Consider the following 19,564-nt stretch of genomic DNA (forward strand, 5'->3'; position numbering starts at 1 on the left):
GCATTTATATGCAAAAAAATGAGAAATGGCTGAAATAACGAAAAAGATGCAGAGCTTTCAGCCCTTAAATAATGCGAGGACAAAAAGTTCATATTCATAAAGTTTTAAGAGTTCAGAAATCAGTATTTGGTGGAATAACCCTGTTTTTAATCACAATTTTCATGCATCTTGGCATGTTCTCCTCCACCAGTCTTACATACTGCTTTTGGATAACTTTATATCACTCCTGGTGCAAACATTCAAGCAGTTCAGCTTGGTTTGAGCTTCTGATCATCACTTTTTTGATTAAGTACTTGTACTTAATGTCACGTGTTATAGGGATCAGTGCTAGTGATAGTGATAGTGCTGTGGGTCAGTTGTGTTTAATAATATAAAAGTTTGTGTAATAACAAATAAGTCCTTTATTAATGATGCACAATTGTGATTTAGATTTTTAATTCTATATTTTTTAAATCTATATTATTATCTCTTTTCTACCCTTACCTGTCATACAGTAACCACAGTACCTCTTCTGTCGGGCTGCCAAGACTTCTTAATATTTGCTCTTTGCTGTGGGCAGACTGTGGTCACAGCCTGTCAGAAGATACTTTTCCTGTTTATGCTTTCTTTTTAGGGCCTAATAGCATTGTAGTTTACTTTCAGTCTCTCCCGTTCTCTCTTTATCCCCCTCTCTCTCTCTCTTTCTCTCTCTCTTATACTCAACGAAACCACAGTCTAGCAAATTGTCACTGTTAATCCACTCAAAAGAGGCCCTTTCAGCCAGTGTACCTCAGTGTGTGTGTGTGTGTGAATTCTATACATCTTCTAGCCTGAAATTCTACAGCTACTGATGTTACATTATTTTAGAGTTGTTAAACATATTTTGTGAAACTGTGTCTTATTTTTTAAACCTTATTCACTAATTCAGAAACTTTAAAGACTGGCCGCTTTGCTGCTTCGCGCTTTATAACATCAGAAAAATTTGACCGTTTCTGACGGAACAGGCCACCCAACTCCTGGTACAAGAAGTGGTCATCTCACGCCTCGACTAGTGCAATGCCCTGCTAACTGTGTAGTAAAACCACCCCAGATGAAAACGGGCACATGTCACCCCGCTGCTCATTGAGCTCCATTGGCTACCAGTTGATGCTCTTATCAAATTCAAAGCTTCTACAATCGTCTACAAGGTGATGACAGAACAGCTCCTTCCTACCTGCATTCACTCCAGAAGACTTACGCTACCTCCCGGCCGCTGCTCTCCTCCAACGAACGTCGCCTCGCTTTACCAAACACAATCCACACAAAGCAATCCAGACTGTTCTCATACAGAGTTCCCCAATGGTGGAACAAACTACCTTCCACTACCAGATCAGGAGAATATCTCACTATCTTTAAGAGACTCCTGAAGACAGAGCTCTTCAAAGAGCACTTACTCTCCTAACACCTCTAACACACTAACTACTTCTAACCTCATTTCCTTCTTCCCCTCCTTTACTCCTCTTTCCTATTATTTCCCTTTGACCTTCTTTAGGCCCTATATAAAGATGTTTTTACCTTTAACTTCTAATACTTTTGTACTTCACTATTGTAAGTCGCTTTGGACAAAAGTGTCTGACAAATGTAATGTAATGTAATATAGTAGGGCTGCAACAATAAGTCACCATATAATTGACAACGTCGACTTAAAAAAAAATTGTCAATGTGAGAAATTTCATTGTCGACGCGTCAATAATGTGTGATGGAGAGGACTGCACTCTGTGGGAGGGGTAATCAGCTCACACACACGGCTCGCTTTCCGTGTCTTTAAAAGTGTAAACACTTCAGATAAAGGACAAGACAACACCCCTTCTCCCTGTATATCAGCTCATTATACATTTAAACATATTCAGTGTTTAAATCACACATACAGCTCCTTCTGCTGTCTTTGGAGAGATTCAAATGCTTTATTGAAATGTTTTATGATCCATATAATCCACATACGATCCATATGTAAGTTCTGATGTGACTTCTAGAACAAAATTTATGAAAATAAAAAAGTTATGCAATTGTTGTTGTGTGATGTATGTTACCTTAGGATTTTAACCTTAAAATATGTAGTCATGTTTCCAAAATATGAATGCGCTTCTAACTGAATTGATCTGATTTAATGATTATGTATAATTAAAACCATGTTAAATGTAGAGTGTGTTTTCTGTACTGTGATTTGAAGCTGTTGTTGGTTGACTGTGTGTCACTGGCTTTCTGTTCTCCTGCAGTTTCACATGCAGATGATGACTCAGACCAGAGCCCTCCTGACTACACAGTCAGACCCAAAATACATGACATTGGTGAGTACACACACACACACACACACACACTCTACCATAGACTTCATATGCATCCACAGTGCCATGCATATGTTTCATTTGGAACATACTTTATACATCATATACATCAGCAAATGCACACGTGTACACACACACACACACACACACACACACACACATACAACCACACTACACCTGCAGCTTTTTCCATTTCTCTAGCTCTTGTGGTCCACAATGGTTTTCTGCAGCAGATGGAAAAATACTAAGAACGTTCCTGTGTTGTATATAGTAACAAATGGTTATATAAACACATCCATTTCCCCTCTCTCTCTCTCTCTCTCTCTCTCTCTCTCTTTTGTCTTATTTCTCTATTCAGATCAATTCAACGCAATCTCTCAATCTCACTTTTTCCATTTCTTTATCTCTCTCTCTCTCTCTTTCGCTGGTTCACACTGCCTCTCTCAAACAGTTTCTTATTCTCTTTTTCTGTCTTCTTGTATGTCTTTCTTATGATCTGTATATTTTTCTCAGCACTAGGCCGTCACAGTAATTACATTATTGACGTATGCTACAGTATCTAAGTATGACCTCAATCAGTTTGCTGACCTGGATATTGCAAATTGTGATTCCTAACATGTTTATATAGATAAGAATGAGTGTCAGTTATACTGTAGCCAGTCACACAATAACCAGTTCATCAGTAACAGGCTCTTCATACACACAGTGAGTGGACAGTGTGCACTGTGACAGGTGAAGATAAGTGTGTGTGTGTGTGTGTGTGTGTGTGTGTATGTGTGTGTGTGTGTGTGTTTGCGTGTGTGAGATGCCAAAATATGCTATGACAAGCAAATTGACATATCTCCCAAACTAGAATTAAACAAATATTATTATACTTTTATATATTTTTTTTTTATCAGTATACTGTATAAGAGGCATTAAAGGTTCTAACCTAATCTTACCTTTATTTTTTTATAATCTCTATCCCTCTGTTTTCCTATCACTCTCTCTCATTCTTTGTCACTTTGTTTCTCGCTCTATCATTTTATTTATCACTCTCAAACTCTCTCTATCACTCTCATTCTCTCTCTGTGAGTCTGTATTGCGATTTATCACTTTGTTTTTCTATCACTCTCTTTTACTCTCTCACTCTTATTCTCTCATTCTCTATCACTCTCTCTTTTTTACTCTCTCACTCTTATTCTCTCATTCTCTATCACTCTTGTTTACTCTCTCTCTCTCTATCACTCTCTCATTCTCCATCACTCTCGTTCACACTCTCTCTATCACTCTCTTATTCTCTATCACTCTCTCTCTTTTACTCTCTCACTCTCACTCTCTTATTCTCTATCACTCTCGTTCACTCTTTCTCTATCACTTTCTCTTTCTCTATCATTTTCTCCTTCTCTCTCTCTATCACTTTCTCTCTCTTTTTCTATCACTTTCTCTCTCTCTCTCTCTCTCTCTCTCACTCTGTCTATCTCTCTCTCTCTCTCTGTCAGTCAGTAAAAGCCTGTTCCTGGAATTGGGCTAGTAGCTGTAGCGGGTGTTTGGTGGGGGGGGGGGGGGGGGGGGTGATTATTGCTGTTGTTTGGTTTCCGCTGGCTGTTACAGCATCTGCATCACACACAGACAAACCACCAGTTCACACAAGGACCACAGGAAAGTCCCCTACCCCCCCTCCCGCCGTACACACTGCCCTCAAGCAAATGGCATGGCGTAAAGCTCGGCATTCTGGGAAGTCATAGGGCACCTTGCCTCTGTGTCTAAATGCTCCATGCTGTTACACACAAACAAAACAAGCGGCGCAATCTCCACTACCACCCCCGGACTCCCGAAAGCACTTTAGCTGCGTGTATGTGTCTGTGTGTGTGTGTGTGTGTGTGTGTGTGTGAACTGCTACACATTTCCATAAATGACCTCTCTAAGTGCTTGTATAACCTGAGTGATCCTGTTTTGCCCTCTGTCCTGCCCTGCCTCCAGCAAATCACATGATCCCTACTTTGCATATTCTGTCGTTCTACACCGCGGGCTTAGAAAACGTCTATTAGACATTTCGGGGAGAAATTGGGAAACATTGGACGAAAGGTCATAGTGCAAAACAGATTCAATAAAAGTAGTCAATTTTTCTCACCGTGATTCATAATTCTCAGAGAGGATTTGAGTTATAGACTTTCTTTTAAACTGCTATATCAGCATATCTCACTGCATGTGCTACAGATTTATGGAATTTTACAAGTATCTATCTATTCTTACTTAATCGTTATTTTTTTCCTCACATCGCGTTTAATAATGTGATAATTATGCAACGCATGCAATTATTATCTTCCCTGCTTCACATTTATTCCTGATGCTGTTACAGACAGCCCACAATAGCTGTGTTAAACTGTGCGGCATTGGTAAACACACTGATCAATACTGAAGCATGTGGAGCTTTAGGGCTACGATGTTTTTTGGAAGCACGCCAGATAAAATCACTTAATTCCCCGTTGCCTGGCTGTGGGGATGCTAATAATTTAGCATCTGTTTTTCTGCTGATGTCCTAGCAGGTATATTTCCAGGTTATCTATTTCTATTAGAAATGCACCTCGTCGCTTCACCTTGCTGCCGCACACTAAGCCTGTACTGCAGCAGTCTGGAGGGCTGGTCTCCAGCACAGTCAGCTGCTTTCCCTGCTTAAACACGTCTGATTCAACTCATTAGTTCATTACCAGGCTTAGTGGAAGAGTTAGAGACCGATAAATGGACTGTGCTGGACACTGGCTCTCTGCCCAGGCCGTAGGCCGTATTTTGATGGACACTGTCTGCTGTCCTTAAACGCTTTATCAATAGTACCATAGACTGGTTCTGATCACAGAGCTGCTCTTGGCTGGATATGTTTTTGAGGTCCCTCTCAACCTAGCTGCTAAATCTTAAGGTGTTTAAAAACTCCAGCAGCACTGCTGCAGTGGCATGTGAAGGTTTGGGCACCCCTAGTGTAAAAATCTGCCACTGTAGATAAATAAGTAGATAAGTATCTCTTTCGAGAACTCACTGGTTATTTCATCGGCAGAAGCACGAAGCCTTGGGGTAGTAATGGATAACCAGTACTTCTCGGCTCTAACCTCCATCCCTCAAAACACACAGAAAACAGACTCTTCTCTGTGTTGGCACCAAGATGGTGGAATGAAATTCCACTGGATGTCAGAACAGCAGAGTCACTCGCCGTCTTCAAACGTCGACTGAAGACATCTTTTTAAAGAGTTCCTAAACTAATCCAAAAAAAAAAAAAAAAAAGGTTTCCTAGGGTTCTAAACATGATCAAGCTCTGTGTATCTCTTGATCCTAGTCTATAAACTTGCTTTGAATAATATAAGGATAGGGGTGTCTGCTAAATACCTTAAATGTAAATGTAAATGTAAGTTAAGCCCTATGGTTACAAGGCAAGGGTCATTATTCAGTTTGTGCCCATGCTAAAACGGCAAGTAATGACAGTTTTAGTAGTCGACTTATCTGCCAATTATTTTTCTGATTAGTCAACTAATCACAATTATTTATCCAATGCCCTCCATTTCTACTTCCTACTGGTGAGGCTCCAATGCATGTTTTACTGCACATTCATAGCTAAACTTTTAGGGCCCTAGACCCTTTTTGCAGGATATTTTGCTAGTTTGATGTACCTATATAACCTTTTTATATACTGTATATTTTGCACTGTAAGGCACACCATATTATAAGTTATAAGTAAAAAAAAAATGTAATAAAAAATACTTTTTTAAAAGTAAAATGAGCACTGGATGTTAATCTACACAGAGCTCTCGCCTAAAAACTTTATGTGGGTGAGTGAAGCACTTCCGTTTATTTACAGTAAACTTAGATTCGCGGCTAACCACTAGTGGCTACAGTCCGATATACTCGCCTCGGAATGGGAGAGTTAGCGCTTAGCAGGTGATGTGATTGCTGCTCCAGCAGTGCAACCCGGAGTTAGCAGTAGGCTACAGGCCGATAATACTCACCTCTAAACAGGGAAATAGCGGTTAGCGGCTAATACAAATACTGCTCCAGCCTCGGTGCTGGAGAAACTTCATTGAGACTCCATAATTTTCTCAAACTAAACAGTAATAAAACGGAGATTATTATCTTTGGTCCAAAATCCAGCCTCTCCACCTGTCAAAATTTCACTCTCTGTATTGATGGTCACTCTGTCACTCCTTCCCCACTTGTCAGAAACCTTGGAATCTATTTGGACCCTACACTCTCCTTCAAATCACACATCAACCACATAGTTAAAACATCCTTCTTTCACTTACGTAATATTGCACGCCTGCGACCCACTCTTCCCACTCCTGCTGCAGAGACATTAATTCATGCCTTTATCACCTCCAGACTCGACTACTGCAATAGCATCCTGTATGGTCTCCCCTCTACTGCTCTCCAAAAACTCCAATATGTCCAGAACTCTGCTGCTCGATTGCTCACCCGCTCCCCCATTAGACAGCACATTACCCCTGTCCTCCGTCAACTCCATTGGCTTCCCATAAAACAACGCATACATTTCAAGATCCTCCTTATCACCTATAAAGCCCTTAACAACCTTGCCCCCCCATACCTGTCTGACCTCCTCCACCGCCACTCCCCCGCCCGTCAACTCCGCTCTGCTGACGCTAACCTCCTCACCCAAACTACCTCCACCAAATACCGGACCCGTGGGGACAGGGCCTTTGCCGTCGCTGCCCCCACCCTATGGAACTCCCTCCCCCTTACCATTCGAAACTCTGAGTCCCTGCACTCCTTCAAACGTCATCTCAAAACCCACCTTTTTCAAGTTTGCATATGAACATTGACACATGTGCATATTGTACGTGTGCATGTGAAATTTTCTGTAAAGCGGCTTTGAGTACCAAGAAAAGCGCTATATAAAATTGATTTATTATTATTATTATTAGTATAACTCTGTACTACAGCAGAGTGGCTTTACTGCTCCTTAATACCTGACTGTAAAATTCATACATAAGACGCAATGGATTAAAAGGCTCACTGACGATTTTTGGGAAAATTAGAGGATTTTAAGTACGCCTTATAGTGCAAAAAAAAATTTAAAGGACATATTAGAGCAAACATTCACATCTGGATGATTTTTTCATGAGATTCTATGATACTTATATGTCTTTAGTTGTGATGTGAATATTAACAGAATCTCTCACACGCTGCAGGTCCCACCCACACTAAAAGTTCACTGGCCAACTAAGCATTAAGAGAGACCAATCAGGATGCTCTATTTGTCACTCTCTCACCTATATTTGCTCTCATGTGACCTATACGTGAATGCGTACTGGTAAAAAAAAAAAACACATGTAAGTGGACCACTTTGATCAGGATGTTGCTGGTTCGAATCCCGGTCATGCAGCTTTCCATCAGCTGTAAGACCCACCCACACTAAAAGCTCATTGGCCAACTAAGCATTAAGAGAGACCAATCAGGATGCTCTTTTTTTTCGTCACTCTCTCACCTTTTTTTGCTCTCATGTGACCTCTACGTGAATGTGTACTGGTAAAAAAAACACATTTAAGTGGACCACTTTCATCAGGATGTTGCTGGTTTTGAATCCCGGTCATGCAGCTTTCCATCAGCTGCAGGTCCCACCCACACTAAAAGCTCAATGGCCAACTACGGATTAAGAGAGACCAATCAGGATGCTCTTTTTTTTGTCACTCTCCACCTATTTTTGCTCTCATGTGACCTCTATGTGCATGTGTACTGGTAAAAAAAACACATGTACGTGGACCACTTTGATCAGGATATTGCTGGTTCGAATCCCGGTCATGCAGCTTGCCATCAGCTGCCGGAGTCAGAGAGAGCACAATTGGCCTTGCTCTCTCTGTGTGGGTGGATGGCGCTCTCTCCCCACATCACTCTTAATGTGATGCTGGTCAACACAAGGCGTCTGTGAGCTGATGTATCGGAACCGAGTCGCTGAGCTTTCCTCCGAATGCGCCGTGATGCTACTCGGTAATGCTGCATCAGCAGCAGTTGGAAAAGAGACAGTGACTGACTTTACATGTATCGAAGGAAGCATGCGCTAGTCTTCACCCTCCTAGAGTTTAAGCATTGCTAGTGGTAGAGGGAGTACAGCTGAGCTGAAATTAATTTTAAATAAAAAATAAACATAAATACATTAAACAGTATCTAATCTAGAACTACAAATGACAGTGACTCAAATTTAATATAGTTAAAAAGATCAGATTTGACATGTCCACACAGCCCTGAAATAAATCTAATATTTGTCACAATAAAGCAAATAATCAGATTTGAAAGCTGAATTCAACCTGGTAATGTGAATGTGGCCAAAGATTTTGAAATCCTGTTTTAAAATATGCATAAATGTGCATACACATGTAAGACTACATCTTTCTTTAATATTGTAGCGAATGTTTTTATTTTAAAAAATGGATGTAACAATATTTATCACATTTAACACATTATAATCAAATTGAATATAATAAATAATACATTTAAATATGTTAAAAACATCATGATAAAAAATTGTGTTGCACCAGGCCAGGAAAGAACTAGACTAACTAGATTTTTTCAGAACAGAGAAGACAAGAGAGGAATTCCTCTGATGTCTCTTGACTGACATACAGGCAGATCTGTGACAGCAGTGATTGTTTATGTTTGTGTGTTCTTAATAGCTATTATTACTACTAGTCATGTTCTGTTTTGCAAATTTCCAAAATGATGAAACCAGTGAGAGAACCTGTTGCAACAAACTAAAGAACAAAGAATCTTTTGTTTATAGAATAACTGAAACACAGAAAGCAGTAATAACTGCACAGTATTGATCGATGAGACATTCAAGTTTGGAAACACCTTAAATTCACTGTTTTTTTTGTATATTAAAATGTCCTGCATTGTAGATTAATACTAAAGTCATCCAAACTATGAAGAAATACATATGGAATTATTTAGTAAACCAGAAAGTGTTTAACAAACCATAATATGTTTCATATTTTATATTCTTCATAGTAGCACCTCTTGTTTGATGACAGCTTTGCACATCTTGGTATTTTATGTTGTCAGTCAGCTTGGAATGGCTTTCAGTTAACAGCTGTGCTGAACTTATCAAGAGTTAATTACTTGAATTTCTTCTCATTTTAATGTGTTTGAGTAACGTTCTAATCCATATTATGACAAAAACTACTGAACTAAGTAAAGAGAAATATAAATACTTTAAGAAATGAAGGTCAGTCAATCGAAAACATTTCAAGAACTTTGAAAGTATCTTCAATTGCAGTCACAAAGACCATCAGAAACTTTATGATGAAACTGGCTCTCATCAGGATAAACTCAGGAAAGGAAGAGCAAGAGTTACCTCTGTTTTACAGATTAAGTTCATCAGAGAGTTACCAGCCTCAGAAAAAAGAGTATTTTGGTTTGTTTAACACTTTTTAAGTGTTCCTTCATGGTCTGGATGACTTCGGAATTCATTTACAATGTAGGGAAAAGAAGAAAAAAAAAAAAATATATATATATATATGTATGTATATATATATATATATATAAACATTGAATGAGAAGGTGCGTCCGTTGCTGTTTTAACTGGTACTATAACTTCATTTACTAGCTGTTTATTAAAGGAGGAAAAAATATATATATTTCCATTAATGCATTGTAACATATCACATCAGACACTGTGTTGGCATTTAACATTCCTGACATGCACAATGTCACATATTTACCAGAAATACATCATAGAAGACATTCATTACCACCTAAAGAGAACAGCACAGCGGCACAGTGGGTAATAATAATAATAATCGTGACCGGCAGCATCTGGCTAGAATTGTCCATGTGTACAGACAAGCTACTCTGGCAGAAATCCTCACACACATACTATACCTTGCACCATAGGATGGGACAAAAGTCCTGGAACACGATACTGGTTCTTCTGTACCACTTTAAAATTAGACTACCTTCATAAAGGGTTTATGAATAGCATAGCATAAAAATAGCATAACAAACAACACATTAGTAGAAATGGCAATATAGAAATAGCTGAACATTTGCAAAATAGTGATTCCACACCCATTTATTTTACAGTCAAACCTCAGATTTTCTAGATATTGATTTTACTTTACTCAGAATTAAACCTGTCACATTAATATATCTATAAATATGTTTAACTCTTTACTATGAATTAAATGACTAAGTTGAAATAAATGACTAAGCAAACAACAGATCACTGTTATCTTTTCAATTAATGTGTTGTAACTGCTTATCAATGTTTTTTTTAAGGCATTTAAAACCTAATCAATTATAATTAATAATGTTCTTTTTTTAATCATTTATAAACCCTTTATAAGGATAGTCTTATTTTGAAATGGTACCGGTTCTTCTACCTCCCATGACACGTGGAACCTGTCAGTCAGGGCCCTAAATCAATTATATGAGATATATTTCATACAATATGAGATATTTTATCAACTTACATACTGACCCTCTTTTTTTTATACTTTTTTTTATTATTATTATTATTATTTGATCTGTAATAGCCGTACCTATTAAAAATATATTATATATATCTTTCTCGTCTCCTTATCTCTCACATTTCTTTTCTCTCTTATTTCTCTCCTCTGTTCTTCTTTTCTTCCTCCATTATGCAGTTATGCAGATAAGCTCTCGTCTCTCCTGCTCTGCTATCGCTTATATCATAACCGGAGCCTTACCCTGTCTGAGCCAGTAATAATACCAGGAACGAAGGGATTTCTAACTAATGCGTTTTTATCTTCCTTCTATTTCAAAGGCAGCTGTAAGAACAACAAAAGGCCCATTGCTGTGGCTTTTTTTTTTTTTTTTTTGGGATGCGATAGCATTATTCAAAATGGAAAGCGTAGAAGTGTTTATGTGCCCCTTTGTGCTCTTTCCTTTTCTGCCTGCCTTTGATTTGTGAGATAAAATATGTTCCATATATTTATCCTCTCTATATTTCTCTCCCTCCCTCTCTTCTCCCTCCCTCTCTTCTCTCTCTCTCTGCCCCTCAGATTCAGATGAGTTCAACCCCAAGATTCCCAAGCTGGAGAAAAGCATCAGTGGCAGCAGTCCATCCAGAGACCAGCTGTTGATCACCATCGCCACGTTGCTCTTAGCGACCCTCCTCATCTCCTAGCAACTGTCGCTAAAAGTCCTAGCAGCGGTGTGACATTGCCAGAGCCGAGCTTGGGATCAAGTCCAAGAGAGGGGTCAGCCAATCAGAGCTTAAGATTTAAAAAAAAAAAAAAAAAAGAAACTACTAGTTCAACTTTAATAAGGAACCTTAACTATAGACCTACCACCCAAACAGTGGCCTTTGGCAACGAGAGTAGAACACGTACCGTAATGAATGAACGAATGAATTAATAACGAATAAATGAATGAATGAATAAATGGAATTGAAATGCCGGCACTTGGATGTGGATGAATGAACCTTCTGAACTTTGCCTTTTTTTAAACGAAGCAGTTACTTCTTCTTCTTATCTTCTCCCTAAGATAAAGACCTCGAATGGAGCATTTGAAGGTGTTCTCCTCCAGCTGATCTGACCTGAAAGCTGCTTGTGGATCGTAATGGATTGGGTTTGATGGATCTCATGCTGCTTGTTGAGCTTGCTGCAGCTTTGCCAAGAAATGCTGTAGGATATTCAGTGAGCAAGAAAGACCCGGACCCAGCGAGTGACCTTTTCAGATATGAAGCTTTCTGACTGGAAAGAAAGAGCAAAAGGTGGCCATGAAAGATCTGATCCAAGCTCAGTATGACAAGCAAGAACTTTATGGACCTTCCTTCTAAAATAAAGAAGAAGCGAGGCTCAAGAATACTGATCTTGGATCAGCAGCCCGAGGTCCACTACGTGTCACTTCTTCTCTACCATCTTCTCTACGTGGCATGTTTGACCAGAAGCATCCCACAGTCTGCAATACTCTCTTTCCACCAGACCTTACGGATCACACGTCAGAGCCGGAGGAGGAGGAGGTTTTCATAAGGAGTCTGAGACTGATCAATAAATTAATATCTAGACTTCTTCTCTCAGGGTGATTTCCTGGGATGTTTCATGTCACCCAGGAAACGCCCCTGCGATCGGCCTGTGCCTGAGAAGGTGTGTCACTGTTTAGTGTAGCGAGCATTTTGTAAAAGCGAAAGCAAAAGTGGTTAAAAAAAAAACTGCAGTTCACCGTTTTTATATCTTAGAATTGCAGCACGGAATTCCTTTGTACTGTACAGCTCACATTTAGCAAAGCCGCTTCATTTGCATATCATTGGTGCTTTATTTATTGACCTACAGTATTTATTTCTGGTTTCGTGAAGGTTCAGGTTTTTTTTTTTCAGACGATTTTTGCCAAATACCAAAATATTTTCTTGATTTCTTTCTTTTTTTATATTTTTTTAGGTGTGTTTTATTTCCTTTCTTTCAGGTCTCATACATGGAAATGTGCCAGCTACTTCAGCTCATCTTTCTTGTGAAATTTCATCCAGCCAGTCTGACAGGAACAAAAAAAGAAATAAAAAAATAAAAAAGGGAGAGAAATAAATCCAGTTACTTTAGTACAGTTCATACATGTAGGAAACGCTCTCCAGCAAGGTTTAGGGGTCGGGTTAGAGCAACAAGAGGACTGAGTTTGGAACAACAACAAAAAAAAAGAAAAAGAGCTTTGCTCATTATTGCTGCACTACCAGTCTTACTTACATACTTCAACTTCAAGAGCGCTTCAAAGCGTGTGTTTCTATGTGTGTACGTGTGTTACGAGTGTGCACTTTACGGCGGGTGAGTGAGTGAGTGAGTGAGAGAGTGAGAGAGAGAGTATGCACATTTTAGCATTTTCGTATTTGTTTAGGTACACGTTTGTAGGTTTTCAATATGCAAGAGTGGAAGAGTTTTTGGGGGGGGGCAGGGGGCGGGGTCAGGGACGTGATACTGAAAGCATTTATCGTTGGAAACAACAGTACCAGTTGTGTTTACTTTTGAGTAGAATTGACTTAAAACATGTCAAGAAATCATGAATGATAATGAGAATGAAATTGACAATAAACCATTCTTCTTTTAAGTGGGCTGTGCTTGTTCATTCAGTGTGTGTGTGTGGGGGGGGGGGGTGTATTTACAAAGTGATAGTAGTAATATTTTACAATATGGGTACATTATTTACCAGTACTTTACATTATAGAATGTTTCTGATAATTATTGATTAAGACGTTATTAATTAATGTAATTAATGTCCTAATTCATTATAATTTACAACATTTTTAAGCCTTAAAATGTACTAATGTCAGTTAATAACTAGTTGAGGCATGACTTTTCCATTTAACAATGTTTATCTTTTTTAATTTCTTTATTGAGCAACAACAATACAAAGACTCAGAAAAGATGGGGCCGACCCAAAACATAAAAATGGCTCATTTGTTTTACGATTTTCAAGCACCCACCCACTCAACACTCCCAAACAACCACCCGTCCCTCCCAAGCATAGACCCACCCAAGCAACTATTTTTATAGTTGATGGTTGTAGGTTGACTTTGGGTAGTCTGGACAGGTAAAAAATTGAAACACATGAAATCAGATATATTTTTTTTTAATCTGACTCAAATTAATATTTGCAAGTAATTTCAATCATGACAAAAAAAAAACGACATCATCAAATCCAGAGAGACAGAAGCGCAACGGTCCAAGAAGAATGCAAAGGGTTAAAGTGTTGTCCCATTTTTTAAGTAGAGGATTTCACTCCTTCTCCTTATAACTCTGGGGTAGGGGTAGAAAAGAGAAATGGGATTGGGCCTTACTGGCAACCCTCAGATCTTTGTAGATACTTTTCTTGCTTTGTCTTTTCTATCAGTCTTCCTGCATTAATTCATTATTTAATAAAGAAAAAATAATGTGCATTCACATAACACATAGTTAAATTGACTTTCTATATTATTTACCTTGACATTTTCACTATGCTAGCTGACATCTTTGTGATTGTAATATGTATTGATATATCAGTTATATTTTAAGATTTTAAATGATTTATTACCTTATTAATAACCATTAATACACTTACATTCAAACCATATATATACCCTGTATACTGAAATAGCTATTTTAAAATAATACCTACATTTGTAAGTCAAAATGAGGCACTACTTTATTAAAGACAGTAAGTGATGGGTTTGAGTGGATGAGGTTTGGTGTGATCATTGATCTGCTAAAAAGTATTCAGTGTGTGTGTGTGTGTGTGTGTGTGTATTCATGAACAGATTGGTGTGTAATTACAGTTTGTTCTTTCTCTCTCTGGTTTTAAGCGTCTGGCGTTCCATTGCACATTCTGTGTTTGTCAGTCTGGCAGACGTCTCTCTCTCTCTCTCTCTCTCTCTCTCTCTCTCTCTCTCTCTCTCTCTCGCTCTTTCTCTCTCTTTCTCTCTCTTTCTTTATCTCTCTCTTTCTCTCGTTCTCTATCTCTTCATCTACAGTCTGATCTGCTGTCTGTCTGCTTCCTTGTCTTTGTGTTTCACCCAGACATACTTATGCAGATTCAAGCACATGAGACGTACACACACTCAACTGTTTACATCAGCAGACCAGACACACTGTCTCTCTATTACACACACACACACAGAGACAAGTGCTTGAACCTGAAAATGCATCAAAGGTGCTTACACACATTCCTTCCTCTGCCTAATGTTATAATGTAATTTGAAAAGAGAACAGTTAATTCAGTGTGACCAAACACACACACACACACACACACACATATAAACACACACTCAGTCACACTTACACACAGTGTCTGTCCTTTCTGTTCTCAGCATATAGCATAGAAACATACAACTGTAAATTAGGAAACATTGGAACAGTATGTAAAATACAAATAAAAAATGCATGTTTTTTTCATATTTACTTTGACTGAACTGCATTGCAGACAATTAAAACAATTAGAAGTTATTTTTCATGTTTGATCTGCTCATCTTTACTGCATTTATTAATGTACATCCATTCATGCATTTCATGCCTGCAACCCATTCCAAAATTACAATGTAAAAACGTTAATGTACCTTATTTTACTGACTAAGGCGCATCATATTATAAGGTGCACTATCAGAAAACATCTATTTTCATATACAAGGCACATCTTAAGGAACAAGGATGTTGCCATGTTTTCCTTCTAATTCAGAAGGTCTTGTAGAAAACAGTTTTTTTAAGTCTTAAAGAAATTATTTTCTTTTAAAGTCAAACGAGCGCTGGATGTTAATCCACACAGATTTCTCTCCTAAAAATTGTTTATTCGGGTGAGTAAAGCGCTTCTGTTTATTTACAGTAAGCTTAGATTTCCAAAATTAGCAGAAGCGCTAGACGGGGTTAGCAGTGCGAGCAGTGCTTAGCACTAATAAATGCCGCCTGACAGCGCTACACTGAGGAACCCTGCGTGTTCTGGTTAGCCAGGGCGCTATCAGCTAGCGGTTCATTCCATGTAGCTTATTTAACCACAGTAAACACACAGACTACTGTCTGATATACTCACCTCTGAGCTGCAAAAGAGCAAGCGCTGTGGTTAGCAGCTAATGCTAATGCTGATCCAGCCCCAGTGCTGGAGAAACTTCACTGAATCTCCTCTCTTTATAGAGCGGCTTTACTGCTCCTTACAACCTGACTGGTTAGATTTATACATATAAGGCGCACAAGATTTCAAGGCGCATTGACAACTTTTTGGGGAGAATTAAAGGATTTTAAGTGCAAAAAAATATGGTAATGTTGTAATTTCTTCTCACAATGCTAAAAGATGTACGATTTTAAAGATACTAAGCAATGATGTGTGTCAAGTGTCTTCAAACATTACTGGGGACAGGTAAAAAAAAAATCAGGCTTGTTAAAAATCATCATAATAAGAGTAATCATAATCAGGGGCATCGTCTGACCTGGGCTTCCGGAGGACGTTTAGCCTCAAATGTTTAGTTCATCTGCTTCTTACTCTCACAATATATCTCACAGGCTCGTCCCAAATCACTCCCTACACCCTGCACTGCCCCCTAAAGTGTAGTCTCTAGTGACGTCAACAACATGCAGTGCTATAGAGCAGAGGTGGAAAAAGTACTGAAAATTGTAATTAAGTAAAAGTATCTTTATTTTGCTAAAATTCTACTCAAGTAAAAGTAAAAGTATCCATCTAAAAATCTACTCGAGTAAAAGTAAAAAAGTACTCAGTTTAAAATGTACTTTGAGTAAAAGTTACATAGTTACTTTAAATTATTTGATGTAAAAAAAGTAAAAGCAAATCATGAATTAAATATTTTTAATGAACTATTATTCCACATAATAATTTGGATCTTTTAGGCAGTATTTGTTCAAACCGCCCCATAAAACATTTTCAAGAACAAGTGGCATAGGTTTCTATGATCCATTTTTTATCTTTACTGTTAAAATGTTATGGTCAAATAGGTGACTATAAACTGTAATTTTATAGTTTTACAGTTTATTATTATTTGTTAACTTGCCATTGCTATGCTTTAACTGCTATTTACATGTTTTTTTTTTACATTCAAGCAGACAGTTTAATGATAAAAATATTCACCAGTACATGCTTTCTCAGGTTTGATGGTTAAAGTTTTGAAAGCTGAAAGCTCTGTCCGGCGGGGCACATTTTGCATTGCATGAGGACGTTATTGCCTCATTATTCCACACGCAAGCATCCGTGCCAATTTATTTATTTATTTATTTATTTTTACTCATTAATGGGGAGTTTTCCAATGTAGCAAAGTACATTACTTGTGTCAAAATGTACTTGAGTAAAAGTAAAAATTACCTATTTTAAAAACTACTGTAAAAATTACAAATTACTCATAAAATCTACTCAATTACAGTAACTTGAGTAAATGTAATTCATTACTTTCCACCTCTGCTATAGAAAAAGAGAGACCTGCAGGGCATGTGATTTTAAACAGGCACAGTTTTTGGAACACAGCTATTTTCACTACCTATGCACCAATAATAACTGATAAGTGGACCTGTGTGCTGTTTTATAAGAGGAGGTGAAGGTTTAATAGGTTTAGAATTTGAAGAAAGAATTATAGAATAAATACTGCAGAATTCACACAGTTTATTGGTCAGAACTGAATTATTACACTACAGTTTAACATTCTTTGAATTCAGAATTCTACAATTTCTGCTGAATGAATCTTTTTATAAAGTTAATGAAACAAAATATGAAATATCTTCTTAAAGAAACATGAGTGCGATTTCAGTAGAGAACTGAAAGCTGTACACTTAGTTAGAAAGTGCAGTTCTGTTATTCTGTGAGTCTTTTACTCTTTGGGCAGCAAGGACACACTCTTTCTCTCTCTCTTTCCTTCTCTCTCTCTCTCACTCTCTCTCTCTCTCTGAGGCACTAATCGAGCTGTGCTTCACAGGTGAGAGAAGATAACAGTGACAATAGAGAGAGATGGACTGTCATGATAAAGTCACAGTTCAAGATAAAATATTTAACAGGTCAACTCCAAACACCTGCTTTCATTCTGCTCCACACAGCAACACTGACTTCACCCACAGAGTTCCATAATGAACAGAGAGAGAGAGAGAGAGACAGGGCAGATCATTATCTTGCTAAATGCTCCTGTGTTTTTGTCTTCGTTCACATTTAGACAGAACTAACTACATAGGCGGCACATCAAGGTGCACTGTAAGAAAATAGCAATGGCATACAGGTACTTCTAAAAAATAGATAACAATCGAAAAGTAACTTTATTTCAGTAATTCAGTTCATTAAGTAGATGTATTTACACACCGTGTGATCAATTTTAAGCATTTACAGGAGTTGGGCAATGAAACTGAAACACCTGTCATTTTAGTTTTGCGAGGTTTCATGGCTAAATTGTTGCAGCCTGGTGGCCAATCTTCATTAATTGCACATTGCACCAGTAAGAGCGTGAAGAGTGTGAGGGTTCATTTAGCAGGGTAAGAGCACAGTTCTGCTCAAAATATTGCAATGCACACAACATTATGGGTGACATACCAGAGTTCAAAAGAGGAACAATTGTTGGTGCACATCTTGCTGGAGCATCTGTGACCAAGACAGCAAGTCTTTGTGATGTATCAAGAGCCACGGTATCCAGGGTAATGTCAGCATACCACCAAGAAGGACGAACCACATCCAACAGGATTAACTGTGGACGCTGTAAGAGGAAGCTGTCTGAAAGGGATGTTCGGGTGCTAACCCGGATTGTATCCAAAAAACATAAAACCACGGCTGCTCCAACCACGACAAAATTGAATGTGAACCTCAACTCTCCTGTTTATACCAGAACTGTCCGTCAGGAAAATAAATTATTGTGGTCTAAAACCAGGTGTTTCGTTTTTTTATTGTCCAACCCCTGTATTTTTTTATTGTTGATGATTACGGCTTTCAGCCAATGAAAACTCAAAAATCAGTGTCTCAGAAAATTTGAATATTATATAAGATCAATTAGTACTTTTGGCAGTGTGGGCAGTGTGCCAAGTCCTGCTGGAAAATGAAATCTACATCTCCATAAAAGTTGTCAGCAGTGGGAAGCATGAAGTGCTGTAAGATTTTGGGGGAAAACACTGCACTGACTTTAGACTTGATAAAACACAGTGGATCAACACCAGCAGATGACATGTCTCTCCAAACCATCACTGACCATCAGTAAATTTAGTATTTAATTTGCTTATTAACGTAATGTTGGACTGTCTGTCAAAGTACCTGTAATGAAGTCCAAAGGTGATCTGCGATTCTATAAAATTACACTTCACACCATGGCACCATAACTTCAAGCAGTTTGGACTGTGTTTCTCTTCACTCTTCCTCCAGACTCCGCTCCCTTGATTTACAAATGAAATGTAAAATTGACTGATAATCAGTGATGGTTTGGAGAGACATGTCATCTGCTGGTGTTGATCCACTGTGTTTTATATCAAGTCCAAACTCAGTGCAGCATTTGTGTTTTTCCGGAAAATCTTACAGCACTTCATGCTTCCCTCTGCTCAAAACTTTTATAGAGATGTGGATTTCATTTTCCAGCAGGACTTGGCACACTGCCACACTGCCAAAAGTACCAATTTCTCTTATATAATATTCTGATTTTCTAATTGATTGAATTTTGGGTTTTTATCGACTGTAAGCCAAAATCATCAACAATAAAAGAAATAAACACTTAAAATAATAATAACATCCGTATAATGTATGAGTTTGAGTTTCACATTTTGAACTGAATTATTGAAAATAAGTAATAAAGTAATTTTTCTATGATATTCTTATTTTTTGAGATATTTGTCTTTATTACGTGATTGTAA

General features: G+C 38.1%; 1 protein-coding gene across 2 annotated transcripts in view; it reads left to right on the plus strand.

The window, feature by feature from the left end:
* The window catches only part of efna3a (ephrin-A3a), a 209,600-nt gene extending 196,266 nt beyond the window's left edge, over nt 1–13,334 (plus strand). For both annotated transcript variants that reach the window (XM_049476257.1, XM_049476258.1), the window contains 2 exons: nt 2,235–2,306; nt 11,303–13,334. In XM_049476257.1, coding sequence (XP_049332214.1) covers nt 2,235–2,306; nt 11,303–11,427 — 197 coding nt within the window. In that variant the 3' untranslated portion in view covers nt 11,428–13,334. The remainder of the gene's footprint in view (nt 1–2,234; nt 2,307–11,302) is intronic.
* The last annotated feature ends 6,230 nt before the right edge of the window (nt 13,335–19,564 follow it).

Source organism: Astyanax mexicanus, chromosome 3 (assembly GCF_023375975.1).
Source record: "Astyanax mexicanus isolate ESR-SI-001 chromosome 3, AstMex3_surface, whole genome shotgun sequence".
Classification (NCBI taxonomy): Eukaryota; Metazoa; Chordata; class Actinopteri; order Characiformes; family Acestrorhamphidae; genus Astyanax; species Astyanax mexicanus.